General features: G+C 39.2%; 1 protein-coding gene across 1 annotated transcript; it reads right to left on the bottom strand.

Moving 5' to 3' along the window:
* Positions 1 to 364: 364 nt before the first annotated feature.
* On the bottom strand, positions 365 to 13,211 carry LOC309690703 (uncharacterized protein). The gene is made up of 5 exons (XM_082507980.1): positions 12,989 to 13,211; positions 10,168 to 10,295; positions 5,808 to 5,928; positions 3,959 to 4,113; positions 365 to 2,207 (listed from the first exon to the last, which is right to left on the bottom strand). The coding sequence occupies exons 1-5, from the start codon at positions 13,056 to 13,058 to the stop codon at positions 2,133 to 2,135; spliced, it is 549 nt and encodes a 182-aa protein (XP_082364106.1). The 5' UTR covers positions 13,059 to 13,211; the 3' UTR covers positions 365 to 2,132.
* Positions 13,212 to 15,728: the final 2,517 nt, after the last annotated feature.

Here is a 15,728-nt window from a genome sequence, read left to right on the forward strand (position 1 = left end):
ATCCCATAATGTCACTAAGGGTCAACACCATCTAACCAAGTTATCTGTAAATAAACAAATGTACAAAGTCAGCCCACATCCACTTAAGTAAGCCGATATAACACAGTCTGGGTTTTTTTAACACCTCACATTTAAAAACTACATCTCAGACTTCAGTCTGTTGTATCTCTATGACACGGTTAGCCTTTGTTGCTAACTTTCGAGTGAAACTAGTGTGAAAACTCGTAAAAACATGACCCGGCTGACTGACTGACAGGCTCTGAGCTCATCATGACATGTATTTTGGACATATCCATCTTTAATCATTCATAATAAAAATATGTTTTATGAAATTCAAAATAAGTGCTGTAAATCTTTCCTGGTGTTCTCAGACTTTTTGTTGCTTCCACTTAACTAAAGCTCAGAGTCCAGCTGCATCTTGTCTTGCTCATAGGAATGATTCATTCATTTATTTTCAACAGAGACAAACTAAAAAATAAATGAATTAATAACATTTAAATGTTAGTGAGTGACGAGAAAAATATGCAAGATTATATTGAGACTTGAGACGTGTCGGTTTCCTGCAGAGCCATGAGCGCACTTATTCTGAGTAATAAGACATTTGTCATCTTCATCAAAGAAAAAAGATACAGTCACTTCTGAGTAAATCCACACACGCGTGAGGCATCTCTGAACTCACGACAGCATAATGTAGCTGAATATGAAGGAAAATTACTCATATATCAACCAAACAAGAGAAGGAAATAGATTTTCAGCACATCAGTCCCAGAAGTGAACACAGTCATTACATAATGGCAAAATGTTCTAAAAATACACATGATTTTTTCTATTTTAAAACATCTCATGTTTATAGCAAAGGTGTTTACTGTGCAACATGTAATGTACATATACTTCACAGTAGTGGGACAGACTTTATCATTAATTAAACAAGTAATACAACAACAACAATAATAATAATAATAATAATAATAATAATAATAATAATAATAATACATAAGAAAAAAGTAAAGATCAAACAAAATGTTTTAAACTGTTCTTAAATATTTTAACTTTTAACAACCACCAGTGCTCTGCTGAACCACTCAGGGTTGCACTTAGCCACATATTAAGCAAAGCAAAGCTAAAGGATCACTCTTACATACACTTACACTCTTACATACATTTACACACTTACATACACTTACACTCTTACATACATTTACACACTTACATACACTTACACTCTTACATACATTTTCAGTGTGCACTTCTTCTGTTCTGGGACTTTCTAGGGTTTCTAGGGTTCAAGCTACAGTGAACTGATCTAAAGGCTGAAAGTGCTTTGAAGTCAGAACAGTTTGACAAATTTGTTTATTTATATTTTCTTTTTGTGTTAAGTTTTGTGTATTGAAATATTTTATTTCCCCAATTCTTTGTCTGAAAGTCTGTTGACATTGCTACATAAGTAATGTGTCTAACTGATGGTTTCTCAGTATACATGTAGTATTTTCAGTTGACACCCACAGAGTCATCCAGAGTTGGACTTTGCTTTGAGTACATGCTAAACAGGCAAATCTTCCAGGACCAGAACATGTTACATCTTGGATTAAGTAAATGTCATTACTGTTGTTTCCATTAAAGTTTTTGGCCTTTGGGTGGTGGATGAATGTCCTACAGAAAGATGGGGATTCTAAGCCCAGATTCTGCTCCCTTACCCTGGATGGGTCATCAGTGACCTGGTTAATATCAACAAGTTTAAATAAGAATAATTAACAATAATTCTACTATTATCTGTCTATACTGTTTTTCCTTTTGGTAATTGTAAAAATTGAAAGGTTTAGACAAACAGCCTTGTGATGGTGTTAGGTAAGCCTAACTCATCACGTGTGCTAATCCTAATCCTACGAAGCACCAACCATAAAACAAATGCCTGAAATCCAGACATACCATTAAATGTGCTGTGCATGTCCACGCCGTTTAGACTAACCATCAGAAAACATACAAACAACATCAAAAAACAACTTGGTAAAGACCCCAACAGGTGAATCTTTTCCATACCTACGCAGTAGTCCTCTGACTTGTACTAAATGGTGTTGGCAGCATTCCTAGGTTTAATACTCGTGATATTTATGGATGATTGCCATAAGCAGCAGTTAAGGTTTGGGAGATTTCCTGGGTCTGGTGTTTTCATACACAACACTTTCCATCTCTTCTTTCTTCTGCTTTTTCTAAGGAACACAAAACCGACAGACACATTGTTGTTGTGTGTTTTTAGATGAATACAGCACACTATACACAGAGTTGCTGCCATGTGTGGCTTATTAGATATTTGCATCAACAGGCAGCTTAACAGGTGTACCTTAAAAAGCGTATAGACACACCTACCCTCTGTGGTTACTTTGATATGAATGGCTCTTATTTACTGCATGACTCCTAATTATTATACACAAATTACACACTGTTAGCAGAAATCATAGACAGTATAAAACATGGATGTAGGTCCTGATTTGGAAAAATGAAGTCAGTGAAGTGGCTTAAAGCTGCATTCTATCTGAAGGCCACCAGGTGGCCGTAGCTGTGGTTGCAAACAGACTTCCAGTCCTGTGGAGGAACAGCTGACCTCTGTAAACACTTTCCTGCTGAGCTTCAGTCACTCGATCTGGGTCATGTCTGCTCGTAAATATTATTAATATTATGTTTGAAAGTGGAGGGTTGTCTTTGGTGTGCACCTAGAGCTACATGCTGTCCGTCTCATCAGTGTGCAGTTTCATCATGACCGTTTTTTGTGACCAAATGGAAATGACAGAAATCCTCACATCGAGGCTTCAAGTGCTGTTTTTACACTAGGAAGAAGGGGGTGGGTTATCTCACACTGAGTGTGCTATACAAAAACACTCAACCGCATAAAAACTGCTTTGGTTTAGTTGTTTTGCAAGCTTCAGCTATCTCAGTCATATTTCAGTGGGTTAGCATCTACAAACTGATATCAGCTGAAAATGTCTGAACTGATAAAATCAGCTACGTCTGCTAAAAACCCAGTGAGAAAGCTTTCCGTCTTCTTGGTAATGCATCTGGTTTCTTCTTCATTACCTCTACCGTTGATGAGTTAAAGCTGATGAGCTCGCTATTTTGAATATTACTGCCTGCAAACATGTGCAGAGAGACACGGTGTCGTTTGCAGATATTTTAGGATTTGACCTCTGCACAGGAGCTGAGGAACGGTTCAGCTAATGGCTCTTACAGAATGATGCTCATAAGAACTAATATCTGTCCTACACCACTGAATTTTGCATTCAAGCCCAATAGAGTGATTTGTATTCATGTATACTGAGATTTTTCTAAAATTGAACATGCTCTTTCCCCAGACAACTCACAACTGCTGAGCTGAGAATGTTAAATTATAGCTTACAATCCACAAATTTAGCTTACAGAGAAAAGAAAGATGATGCCTCAGTTCCCTCATTAGCCCAGTCCACTGCACTACAGCTCTCTCCTCATCTTTCAATCAGACACATATGGACAGTAAACTGTGTCTAATTTTCATCCCTAATGTCGTCTGCAGTTTATGAAGTTTCTCGTGACTCCAGCTGTGACATAAAGCTGTCGGACATGATGTGGCAATTTGGTTTTAAAATATTGAATTAATGATATGAAAGAAACTTGTGAGGAAAGTAACCCCCTGAACCCAGATCAGTGATAAGAATGACATAAAAAGGCAGAAACCATCTTTCTGAAGTGAATTCCTGATCCAGTAACATGGATAACCTCACCATGTTTTCTACTGTCAGTCACATATAACTTTGACCATTTCTATTTTGTGTCATATGTTTTCTACTTTCACTAACACTGATCAAGAGAAGCAGGCCCAGGAGGCGTCTGTGTACAAAGGTATCTCCATGGTTACCCCATTTTGATCCTTTTACCTGCTTTGGCTACTTTTATGTGGACAAATGAGTGAAATCCATCTTCTTATTCTTACCCATATAGCAATGGTTATGCAGGTGATTGTCAGGCTGTAGACTAATAAAGCACAAGATCCCGCCCACATCACCACCTCTGGGATTAATGGAGGATTGCATGGACAGTCCTTAACAGGTATGATGCTGTCGTTGATTGATGTCCAATTCTTCCCATCTGAAATTCCATAAGAGTACAGTTTATATTATTATCATTATATATTATATTTCACATTCATGTGGGAAAAGTACCTCTGAAATCCTTCCTTGATGTCCCCACCTAAACCTCACTGTTGGTGTGGTGTTTTGGGGTACTTTGTGACCTCCAAACATGGCATGCATGATGGCATCCAAAGAGTTTTCCAGTTTTAGTCTCATCTGACACGACTATATTTCCCAGTATTGCACAGGCTTGTCTAAATGTTGTTCAGCAAACTTTAAATTCACTTTAACATGTTTGTTTTTACAGCATTAGAGTCTGAATATGGGCGGCTGAGTGCATTACTTATTGTTTTCAAAGGAGCTTGCAAAGAAAAGCGTCTGGACTTCTTTAAGTTGCTTGAAGACGTTTCACCTCTCATCCGAGAAGCTTCTTCAGTTCATGTTTTCTTTGAAACGATCATACCTGCTGATCCCAGGTCAGATGCTCCTTGGCTCTCCTGATCATGCTGTTCATTCTGTCTGAAATCTGTCTGGTTGTGGCCAGTTTATGGTGAAATTATGTTCTTTCCACTTGCAGATTATGGCCCCAACAATGCTCACTGGACCCTTCAGTATTTTAGGAAGCAACAACAACTGGTGGGGAGCAGCAGTGAGTAGCAGGGCTGCTTACCCCACTCCCCTCCCCACATGACTGATTTCAGCTGTCGTGACATCCCGTGCCTTTCACACCTCCCTTTCTGCATGTGTTCAATACTTTTTCAATGTCATTTATGATTATTCCTCATAATCTCATTTGTGAGCATCTGTGGTTTCATTTGTTGGTTTGTGTGGACTGCAGATCTGGTCAGAATTCAAAGTTAGCATTAAATTAGCACCTTTAGAAATATATGTACTTAAAACTGGTGACATGTTTCATATTTATTTTACCCGCTGTGAACCTTTAGAGCCTCGTCAGCGGGGAGAAGAGACTTTGTAATGTATTTGTTCTGCTCAGACAGTGTTCCTGTGCAGTGACCTGGATGTGGGGAAGACCCTCTGCTGTCCTCAATACTGTTTGCAGGGACTTTCAATCTTCTGACCACACAGACATACATGTGGTCCTACCAGCTGCAGGGACTCTGCATAACTATGATCGAATAACCTAATTAAGCAGGGAGTCAAAGACTGAGTGTGAAAAGTCTCTTTATCTGAGTCTGTGATGTGCAAAGAGCGTAACCAGACTCCAGGAGGCTGCAACTCACCAGCACTTGTTTTTGTTTTAAGCTTTGTGAGACTCTGCAAGAGGAATTTAAAAGTTTTTGGATTCAGTCTTACCTCACATAATTCTATGCGGTTGTATGTAGAAAATAAACAGAACAGATAAATTATTGAATTACCAGGTTCATAACTGCTGGATTCATTTTTACTGTTTTTTGCACTTAATGTCACTATTTGGCATGTAGGTAGGTGGGAGGTGCACCCGAACGCAGCAAACTCGGTCATATAAGAAACTAGACATGGAACAAACAGAGCGCACAGCATCAGGCGCTCGCACGACACCGAGGAAAACTGAGGACTTGGACATACATGAGGTAAAAGGACAGAGAAGAGACACCTGGGTAACACACAGACTAAGACATACAAACATAGAGACAATCAGACAATTCATGATCTCACACACAGAATGGAAAGCAATGGTTTTCTTAATGAGTTTGTGTGTACGTGTTTTACCGGTCACATTGACTTGGATTCTCTGACAGCTCTGTTTGTATGGTGGAGGATAAATCTTCTCAGTGATGCAGGAATACACCCCACTCTCACTCACTGTGACTTCAAACTGTGCAGTGTGGTTCTGTATAAAGAAAACAAGCAATCATTCACCATCATTTCAACTGAATTCATTGAATGGAGTGAGTCCAGGTGTTTCCGGCATCTGGCTGGGATGTCACTCAGGCCGAGGAGAGATGTCTCAGGCATGTCCTACCACATGGAGACCCCGAGGCACGTCCAGGAGATGATTTTTCGGTTTCGGATTTTCCAGTGTCCCACCGGCAGTGTTGGTCAAGTTACTTGAAAAAAGTAATCAGTAACTAATTACTGATTACCTCCCGAAAAAAGTAATCCTGTTTCTTTACTGATCACTTATTTTCAAAAGTAATTAGTTACTTAGTTACTTTTTAAAACATGATTTATCCCCTAAATAGGTAATGACGTCTTGGATCTTTCAGCCCAATTCTACTTTTTCTGCATAATCCATCATACAGAATGTAATCAAATGAAAACGTCTCTTTTTAAACTTTAAAACTTTATGCATCAAGCAAAGATTTAATTATCTGCAACATTCTCTGACTGGAAGAAATTTGTTTAACATCTAAACCTATTTTCTGCACATTCCAGCTCATAAGATAAAGTAGTGTTTTGTGTTTACACTCAGTCTTTTAAATAGACGCAAGTAAAACAGCAGAAAACAAATAAAAAAGTCAAAGACTCAGCGGTCCTGTTGCTCTATTTTCACCTGTAGAGCAGGAGTGGGGCAGGCGGAGGTTTGCCCTGGGGCAGGTGTGCCGCGGCGGTCAGTGGAAGGATACGGCAGTTTCTCTGTGAATGTCACATTCCAGCGGCAGCGTATTTGGTGCTTTCTCGGGCGTTTAGGGGTTTTTTCGCTGTAAAAAGAAGTTTTCTTCCCACGCACAGCGGACACTAATGTTTTTGTCCCTTTTTATGGAATCAAACTCAAAGTAAGGTCAGTACTTCCACGCTTTAAACGCTGCACGCTCATACTCTCTCTGCACTCGATATGTGATCCATTGTTGATCTGCACACAGCTGTTGTCACGAACGTCGCACTCGCTTACGTCACTGTCGTGAGACATTCTCGCAGAAAAATCACGGTTTTAGTAACGCAGTGTGCTTACGGGAAAGTAACAGTGATCTAATTACCTTTTTTGCAATAGTAATCCCTTACTTTACTCGTTACTTGAAAAAAGTAATTGGATTACAGTAACGCGTTACTTGTAAGGCGTTACTGTAATCCACCAGACGAGGTGGCCATAGAGCGGGAGCCTCGTCAGCCATGTTTAGACTGTTGCCCCACAGACCCAGTCAGCAGCACACAATCAGCTCATGCATGGATGCCTCTGAATGTTCACACTGATTGAAATAGAGCACGTACTTTATTAACTAAAAATAAAATATTAACTTTTCTTATCTACGCTGTTTCTGTGACTCCGTCTTTCTCTGAGTTGATTTATTTGAACTATTGTTCAGATTAACTGCTTTTATCATTTTAATATGGCTCATAACATTGAGTTATAGAGCTTTTTTATATGTTTAATTCAAAGGAGCAAGTTTGAAAGAAGCAGAGCTCATTAGGTTCACACATGGGTTAAACATAGATGGTTGTCATGTGCTCAGACTGCACATGTCCACACCATCTCAGCCTCGCCTCTCCAAACTGCTCAACCTGAACCTCTGATGTTCTCATTTCTAATCCTGTCATTCTGGACTCTCCCAGTGAAAATCTTGAAAACTCTGCCACTTCCAGTCCAGTATCCTGTCTCTTTTGTCAATGCCCCCATCTCCAAACCATACATCAAAGCTCTCACTAACATCTGGTAAACCTCCCCTTTCACTCTTGCTACTATTGTTCTGTCACCCTGCCTCCTCTTCACCACTCTTGTGCTCTGTCCGTTGCCTTGGATGGCTGACTTCAGTAAACTCATCTACCACACATGTCTCATTTACCCGGCTTTACACAGGCTTTTTCCAAAATATTAGAGAAAATACAAGAGGAAAGAGTAATCAATAATTACTGCAGTATGCATTAAGTATATATATATATATAATCACACCACCACACAGCACTGACCCACACATACAGTTCTTACACACACACTGGACTTTCTGGACTTTGGTTTTGCACAACACTGGTCACTATATTCTTCATTTCCGGTTAATACTTGTACAGCTGCTGTTATTGTGTATATATTTATTTATATTTAGATTTCTTCATACATTCTTATATAGTTCTATATTGTGTATTGTGTATTTTGTTGTACAGTTATTTTATTTTCAACTTTAATTTATATATTTATCTTTATCTTATTCTTCCCAGTTAAATTTACCCTTCATTCTAATTTGTGTTGTACAGTTATTTCATTTTTAACCTTAATTTATATTCTATTCCTTCCTAGTTAAATTTACCCTTTTTAATTTTTCATATTTATTTCCTATCTTATTCATAGCCTTTTCCTTTTTTGTTTTCTTTAGGTCACGAGCAGTTGTCCAAGCATTTCACTACATATCGTACTGTGTATGACTGTGTACGTGACAAATAAAATTTGAATTTGAATTTGAATTTATATATATAGTCTGAAAGTGTGTGACACAGAGCTCAGTGACGTCAGTATTATCTTTTTGTGTGTGGTGAAATGATACAATCATGCCAGTCATGCACATCCTGATTATAGGAGAGACGTTACATTTAGAAATTAAAAATAAGTTACATGTGTTTATGTGTATGTCTTAAAAATATACATAACATACATAACACTGATTTATGAATACTGACCAACTGACTGCAACAAGTATAGTAATGTTGCTTAAAGTGCTATTTACAGGGATTTTGCTGTTGATCACGGGTGGCAGTTTCTATACTTGACCTTTATCGTGCTTACAGAAGAAGAAAGGTGATAATGTTCAGCCACACTAAAGACAAATAACTCAAACTAAAATGTGAGTTACCTGAAAAAATAAAAACTACACTTCAGAAAACAAGGAAAACACTGAAAAGACATTGTATATTCACAATATGTATATAATGCTATGCACAACACACACACACACACACACACACACACACACACACACACACACACACACACACATATATATATATATATATATATATATATATATATATATATATATATATATATACATATATAATATTGTGACACTACATTAATGAAATAAAATTTAATTTAATGTAAAACATTACTTAAATGTCTTTCTGCACATACTGTTGTGGATCTTTTGCATGAATTTTTACATCAATCAGTTGAATTTGAAGTTCATATGTGGTTTGGGGGTCTGTGGGGGAGGTATGATCTGAAGCAACCACATAAATTGGTTTAACAGTCAGTGAAACTGTAATACAGCTTTCTAAAGAAGTCAGCCTGACATTTAGTTAAAGGAATATTATACCAACAGCCACTGATTACTGTTTCATCCATATCCTGACGTATGATGTCACCAAGAGCCTTTGACTCAACATGAAACAGTAACCCAACACAGGTACAGCTTCTCCCTCCTCAGTTTGTCCTTCCCATCATTTCTTTCGGGGTTAATAAAGTATTTCTGATTTTGATTCTTTTCACTTGCACTGAACGGTTTGCATACAGTTGTCATTGTTCTTAAAACACAGTGACAACAAAGATTGTGATGATGTTCCTATGCTAAGGCCATCACAGTCCCCAGATCTCAACTCCGCTCATACACCTATGGGACATTTTGAAGTCTCAGACAGAGCTCTCGATTTCTGTCATCAAAGCTTCAAATGACAAAGTGTCTTTTTGAAGACAGGGGACGACGACGGGGACCAAAGATGTTCCGCACAAAGATGCGTAATACCTCACAAAAATAGATATAGAGGTCCATGCAGCAATTTTAATTGTCAGCTTGCCATCACATGTCGATGTCACGGCCTTGATTGCTCACAGCTTTCAAAATTCAGTGCATCTGCATTGTGATACTGCACACTGTGAACAAATAGAAACCCCAACTTGCATGGGATCTCAGTGCAGTGCAGAGGAGACACTGTGGTTTTCCCGTGTGGCAGAGATCAGCAGTTCTTGCAATCTGACTTTCATTTCATCAAAGTTTTCTCTGAGACATAAATGAATACTATGACTTCAACATAAACTGTTTACATTACTGTGGTGCATACTGGCTAGGTGTGCTGCATGTGCTCCAGCGCCTATGACACAGAAATTCAACATATTTGAATGATACAAAAATCTATACTGAAAGGTTTTTAATGAATGTCCTTAGTAAGGAAACAGCTAAAGAAAGCTACAAGCTCACACACTGACCTTATCCAGGCTGACTTTACTGATGGGTTTGTCATTGAAGATTAGCTGATATTTCATCTCTGAGGCTTGGATACGTGGACATGGAAACATCACTTTACTGGATTCGGTCACTGAGATGACAGGTCCACCTGATGGACAAAAACAGAGTCCAAGCAACAAAGGATGAGGTTGTGCAGAGGCTACCTGTCATAATGGACAAACAGCAATGCTCAGCGTTGTAATGTACAAGCATAATGTGCGTGCTCCCAGGACCTGGAAGACTGTGAAACCTGAATACATGTAAGCAGTACATTTTTCTCACCCAACCCCGACAATGTTGTAACCCATGCCAACGTGAACTGTTGCACTTTTCTCTGCTTTTGTTCAATGTTCTGCTCAAAGTTAGTATGAATACAAAACAAATAGTAAGTCAGTCAAAATATTTATGAAGCACTTTTAGGCACAGCTCTCACTGACACAGCTCTACTGTGTGCAAATGTACACACCCCACGAGTAAACAGCTGTATACTGGCAACAACAACCAGAGAACAGCAGGTTACTAATGTAGGTACAGTGAATTATAGCAACACACACAGGGGAGGTCCTAGCCTAAAGATAAGGCTGCATCAGTGTCCTTAAAGACACCCCAGTGTTCAAGATGAGCCACAACAGTGCTTCAATCCAGCAAAAGGTGCAGCCTGGTCAGGGCTGCTTTATCTCCCAACTTTGACACTAGTAACAGATCAGTGGTCACTTCACAGATTTAAAGGAGTGTTTTTGTTCCCTACTGGTGGAGAAATAAAACTCCTAGAATGAAAATGAACAAAACAGCGCATTCAGCCTGCCCTTGTTTGATGTCATTGACACAACCTGTAGTATCATCACTGGTTCTGCAAACTTGCTGGAACATGCTGCTCTGACACAACTCTGATGTCCAGCTCAGGTTTGCCACTCCAGGCTCAAATCCCATCCCTGCAGGCACGCTCTGATCTGTGGTCGAACTGGGATTTCTGTCAGTTGTTGTCAAAGAAGAACTGAAACATGAACCAAAACATTTTCAGCTTCTTACCTGGAATTCCCCAGTTTACAATTTTTCAGTCAACAAGTAAAATATGATCCAGGTTACGTTTTAGGAAAACCAGGGTTAACTAGAGAGTGTCGTGCTGCTGTACCCCTAACACACTTTTCAAACCGCTGTATTTTCTTTTAAACTGTGAGTGTTCCTGGACATCAGACTTGATCCTCTCATGACTGTTTTTAACCTAAATATGATGGCACATGGAGCTTCTATGCACGGTGTTAACCTCAGTGTCTTTATACTGTTGGAAGAAACCAGACAGCCCAGCATGGAAAGGGCAATCAAAACCAGGAAGGTAAGAAACCAGAAAATTGAAGCACCACTGACACAACACACTGAATGAAATGTGTCAGAATGTGTGAAAAGGCTCTTTGACTGAAACCTACGAGTATAATCCTTTTGTTTTCTTTATTTGTCCAAACACAGATTGTCTCCTTAAAATCTTGTACTGGGATCACTCAGCAGCCAGTTTCTCAGGGACGCTTCATTAGCACTGGTTGGACCCTTTTGACTTGATTCAACAAGCTGCTGGAAACAGTCCTTGGAGATTTTGGTCCATATTCCCATGTGAAGGCCATTTGAGTCATTTTTACAGTGTACATACATATCAGTGCATAAACTGTGCAGGAATCACTGATTGATCCATGTTTTCAAATCTGAATTTGTTCTTTCTTTAAGTGCTGCTGACACTGTGTATGAACAAACACTGTCTCAGAAAATTTAAACTCACAGTCTTTTAAATTACTACTATTATCATCATTATTTTTTTTTTTTTAAGTGTTTATGATTTGTCACACTTTTGTGACCATAAAAGAAGAAGCTTCTGTTTATTACTAAGAGCTTTGCAACAGTTTCTCTTTGTGTTGTATGAAACAATAAAGTAACTGTTGGATCATTCACAGTCATGGTGTTCTCGGTTTACTCTTCTTTATTGCTAGTATCTCTAGTTTTGTATTCTGGACTGTCTTTGTTTTAAGAAAGGATTTGTGTTCATATGTTTATCTGTTTGTGCTTTAGTCCCTCGCCCTGCTGTGCTGATTGTAGTTTTCTTAGGTACCTTTTGTCTCCATGTCTGCTCTGTGGATGGTTTCGTCTTCTCAGGCAGGTTTCTGCTTTAAATAGCTGGAACATGTCTGGCCATTCTCCTCTGAACTCTCAAATTAAAAAGGCAACGTCGCCCAGAGATATTGTCTCATTTTCAGGGCTGTTCTTTCTGTGGTGCAGCACAGTGTAAAAGTGTAGTTATTCACAGTTTTACTGCTATAAAAACCAGCGTTCCTGTGATTGTGTGTGGCAGAATATGACATCTAGGTCATTCATTCTGAGGTTATATACCTCACATCTGATTCATCCAGTATCCAGTCAAAGAGCTGCACTAAAGAATAACTCACTCTTTAGTTTTTCTCGTTTTTTGAGCCCGTCAGTTTGCATAGTTTTCCGAGTCAAGCCAGCTTATCAAACTTTCCCGTGTGAGGGTTTATGTCAGTGTAGATTTGACTTTCTACTGTTTCTCAGAGTGTACATGTTGTGTACTAAAAGTTATTTGTGAGCCATGTATTAGTATTTCATTTGGTGTCCCACAGTATGCAGTACAAGAAAGAACATTTTGTGTCCATAACAAACTCGCTTTATAACCACTGCAAAGTCAGTAAAAGCACAAGAATCCGACACGCGACAGCTCTGTCATTCTGAAAGTCGTCACATTGATTAATACACTCACTTATACAAATAACTGAAGTTATTTCACAAATTCACTGGTCTTACCTGAGCATTCTGTGCCTTCTCCATCACTGAAGCACACCATCACCACCATCCACAGAGCCCTCAGCCTCATCTTGCTGTCCTCTGAAGCTAAGCTGCCCGTGTTTGATGCTGGTCTGTGACGAGGACAGATTTTGTTTCCTGTAAGGTGTGAGGGGGGTTATCACAGTCCTCACTACGTGAAAGCTATTTGCCACGTGCTAACAAACACCATGTTCAGTAAAGAGAAGTGAGTGACTGTCAGGTAGGAACATTTCCTGTGTGAAGCTATGAAACCATAGAAAACGAATACCCACGTGTCCCCACACACACACACGCACAGTTACAGTTGCTTTTGTTTGTTTGTTTTGTTTTTGAAGCAGTGGGCACTGAAACTAAACCTGCACTTTGTTGTTGTAGCTGATACTGGCTGTCAGTCAGCTTTTATTCGCAGAGTAACAAAAAAGAACACAAAACAGAGACTTTTGATGTGATCCACTTTCACCCATCTGTGTGACTTGCTGTGGTCTGTAGTTCTCCCTCACCCACTAACTGCATGTGTGTTTTGTTTGTCTCGCATGTGTGTGAAAAATCCATTGTATGTGCAAATGTACACTTTCAGACTGGATATGTTTGTTGGACGTGTTTATATGGGTGTACATGTTGCTGCAGACTCACCTGTAAACTGTGTGTGTGTGTGTGTGTGTGTGTGTGTGTGTGTCCACATGTTTCACTTTCACACATTTTTTTAATTCTTTTAAGAAATTAAAACAAAATGGAAAAAAGACCAAATCTGTGGGTTTTGAAAACCAGCTTCAATGAAAGAAACTGACACAAATGAAAAGGGGGGCCCATATGAACCTATCTCTCGCTCACTTTCTGTATTAATTAATTAATTAATTAAAAAGGTAGATAGATAGATAGATAGATAGATAGATAGATAGATAGATAGATACTACCAATTAAGCATATTAGGTGATGTGCATCTCTGTAATGAGAAGGGGTGTGGTCTAATGACATCAACACCCTATATCAGGTGTGCATAATTATTAGGCAACGTCCTTTCCGTTGGCAAAATGGGTCAAAAGAAGGACTTGACAGGCTCAGAAAAGTCAGAAATAGTGAGATATCTTGCAGAGGGATGCAGCAGTCTCAAAATTGCAAAGCTTCTGAAGCGTGATCATCGAACAATCAAGCGTTTCATTCAAAATAGTCAACAGGGTCGCAAGAAGCGTGTGGAAAAACCAAGGCGCAAAATAACTGCCCATGAACTGAGAAAAGTCAAGCGTGCAGCTGCCAAGATGCCACTTGCCACCAGTTTGGCCATATTTCAGAGCTGCAACATCACTGGAGTGCCCAAAAGCACAAGGTGTGCAATACTCAGAGACATGGCCAAGGTAAGAAAGGCTGAAAGACGACCACCACTGAACAAGACACACAAGCTGAAACGTCAAGACTGGGCCAAGAAATATCTCAAGACTGGTTTTTCTAAGGTTTTATGGACTGATGAAATGAGAGTGAGTCTTGATGGGCCAGATGGATGAGCCCGTGGCTGGATTGGTAAAGGGCAGAGAGCTCCAGTCCCACTCAGACGCCAGCAAGGTGGAGGTGGAGTACTGGTTTGGGCTGGTATCATCAAAGATGAGCTTGTGGGGCCTTTTCGGGTTGAGGATAGAGTCAAGCTCAACTCCCAGTCCTACTGCCAGTTTCTGGAAGACACCTTCTTCAAGCAGTGGTACAGGAAGAAGTCTGCATCCTTCAAGAAAAACATGATTTTCATGCAGGACAATGCTCCATCACACGCGTCCAAGTACTCCACAGCGTGGCTGCAAGAAAGGGTATAAAAGAAGAAGAACTAATGACATGGCCTCCTTGTTCACCTGATCTGAACCCCATTGAGAACCTGTGGTCCATCATCAAATGTGAGATTTACAAGGAGGGAAAACAGTACACCTCTCTGAACAGTGTCTGGGAGGCTGTGGTTGCTGCTGCACGCAATGTTGATGGTGAACAGATCAAAACACTGACAGAATCCATGGATGGCAGGCTTTTGAGTGTCCTTGCAAAGAAAGGTGGCTATATTGGTCGCTGATTTGTTTTTGTTTTGTTTTTGAATGTCAGAAATGTATATTTGTGAATGTGGAGATGTTATATTGGTTTCACTGGTAAAAATAAATAATTGAAATGGGTATATATTTGTTTTTTGTTAAGTTGCCTAATAATTATGCACAGTAATAGTCACCTGCACACACAGATATCCCCCTAAAATAGCTAAAACTAAAAACAAACTAAAAACTACTTCCAAAAACATTCAGCTTTGATATTAATGAGTTTTTTGGGTTCATTGAGAACATGGTTGTTGTTCAATAATAAAATTATTCCTCAAAAATACAACTTGCCTAATAATTCTGCACTCCCTGTAATATTTCTAATAAATACAAGTAAAGGATAAGTCCGTTTATAATTAACAATGAACCAGTTAAGACGTTATATCCACAACAGTGAAATTCATTTGGTGAGTAGTTGCCCTGTATGTTAGTACATGTACTAACATACAGGGCATGTCAAAGTTGTAACAAAGTTGCCTCGTGAAGAATTAACACGCAATGTTAAAACATTCAGTTTTTCAGAATTTACATAAATGTTTCAGTAATGTGGATTCAGTTCAGCCACATAAATTCACACGGTGCCAGTTTACAGCAAGAGTCGCTTCAACGTGCTTTGTTGATGATCCCTATGAGCAAGCACTACCTGCAGGTGTGGG

Source organism: Aulonocara stuartgranti (genome assembly GCF_965226115.1).
Source record: "Aulonocara stuartgranti genome assembly, chromosome: 16".
In the NCBI taxonomy this organism is placed as follows: domain Eukaryota; kingdom Metazoa; phylum Chordata; class Actinopteri; order Cichliformes; family Cichlidae; genus Aulonocara; species Aulonocara stuartgranti.

Bases quoted from the DNA above. Each gene is read 5' to 3' on its own strand.
- LOC309690703 (XM_082507980.1), bottom strand. From the start codon at position 13,058: ATGAGGCTGAGGGCTCTGTGGATGGTGGTGATGGTGTGCTTCAGTGAT. The intron at 10,296-12,988 runs GTAAGACCAGTG...TTTGTCCATCAG, and splicing joins AGAAGGCACAGAATGCTCAG to GTGGACCTGTCATCTCAGTG. The intron at 5,929-10,167 runs GTCAGTGTGTGA...TTCTTTATACAG, and splicing joins GTAAAGTCAGCCTGGATAAG to AACCACACTGCACAGTTTGA.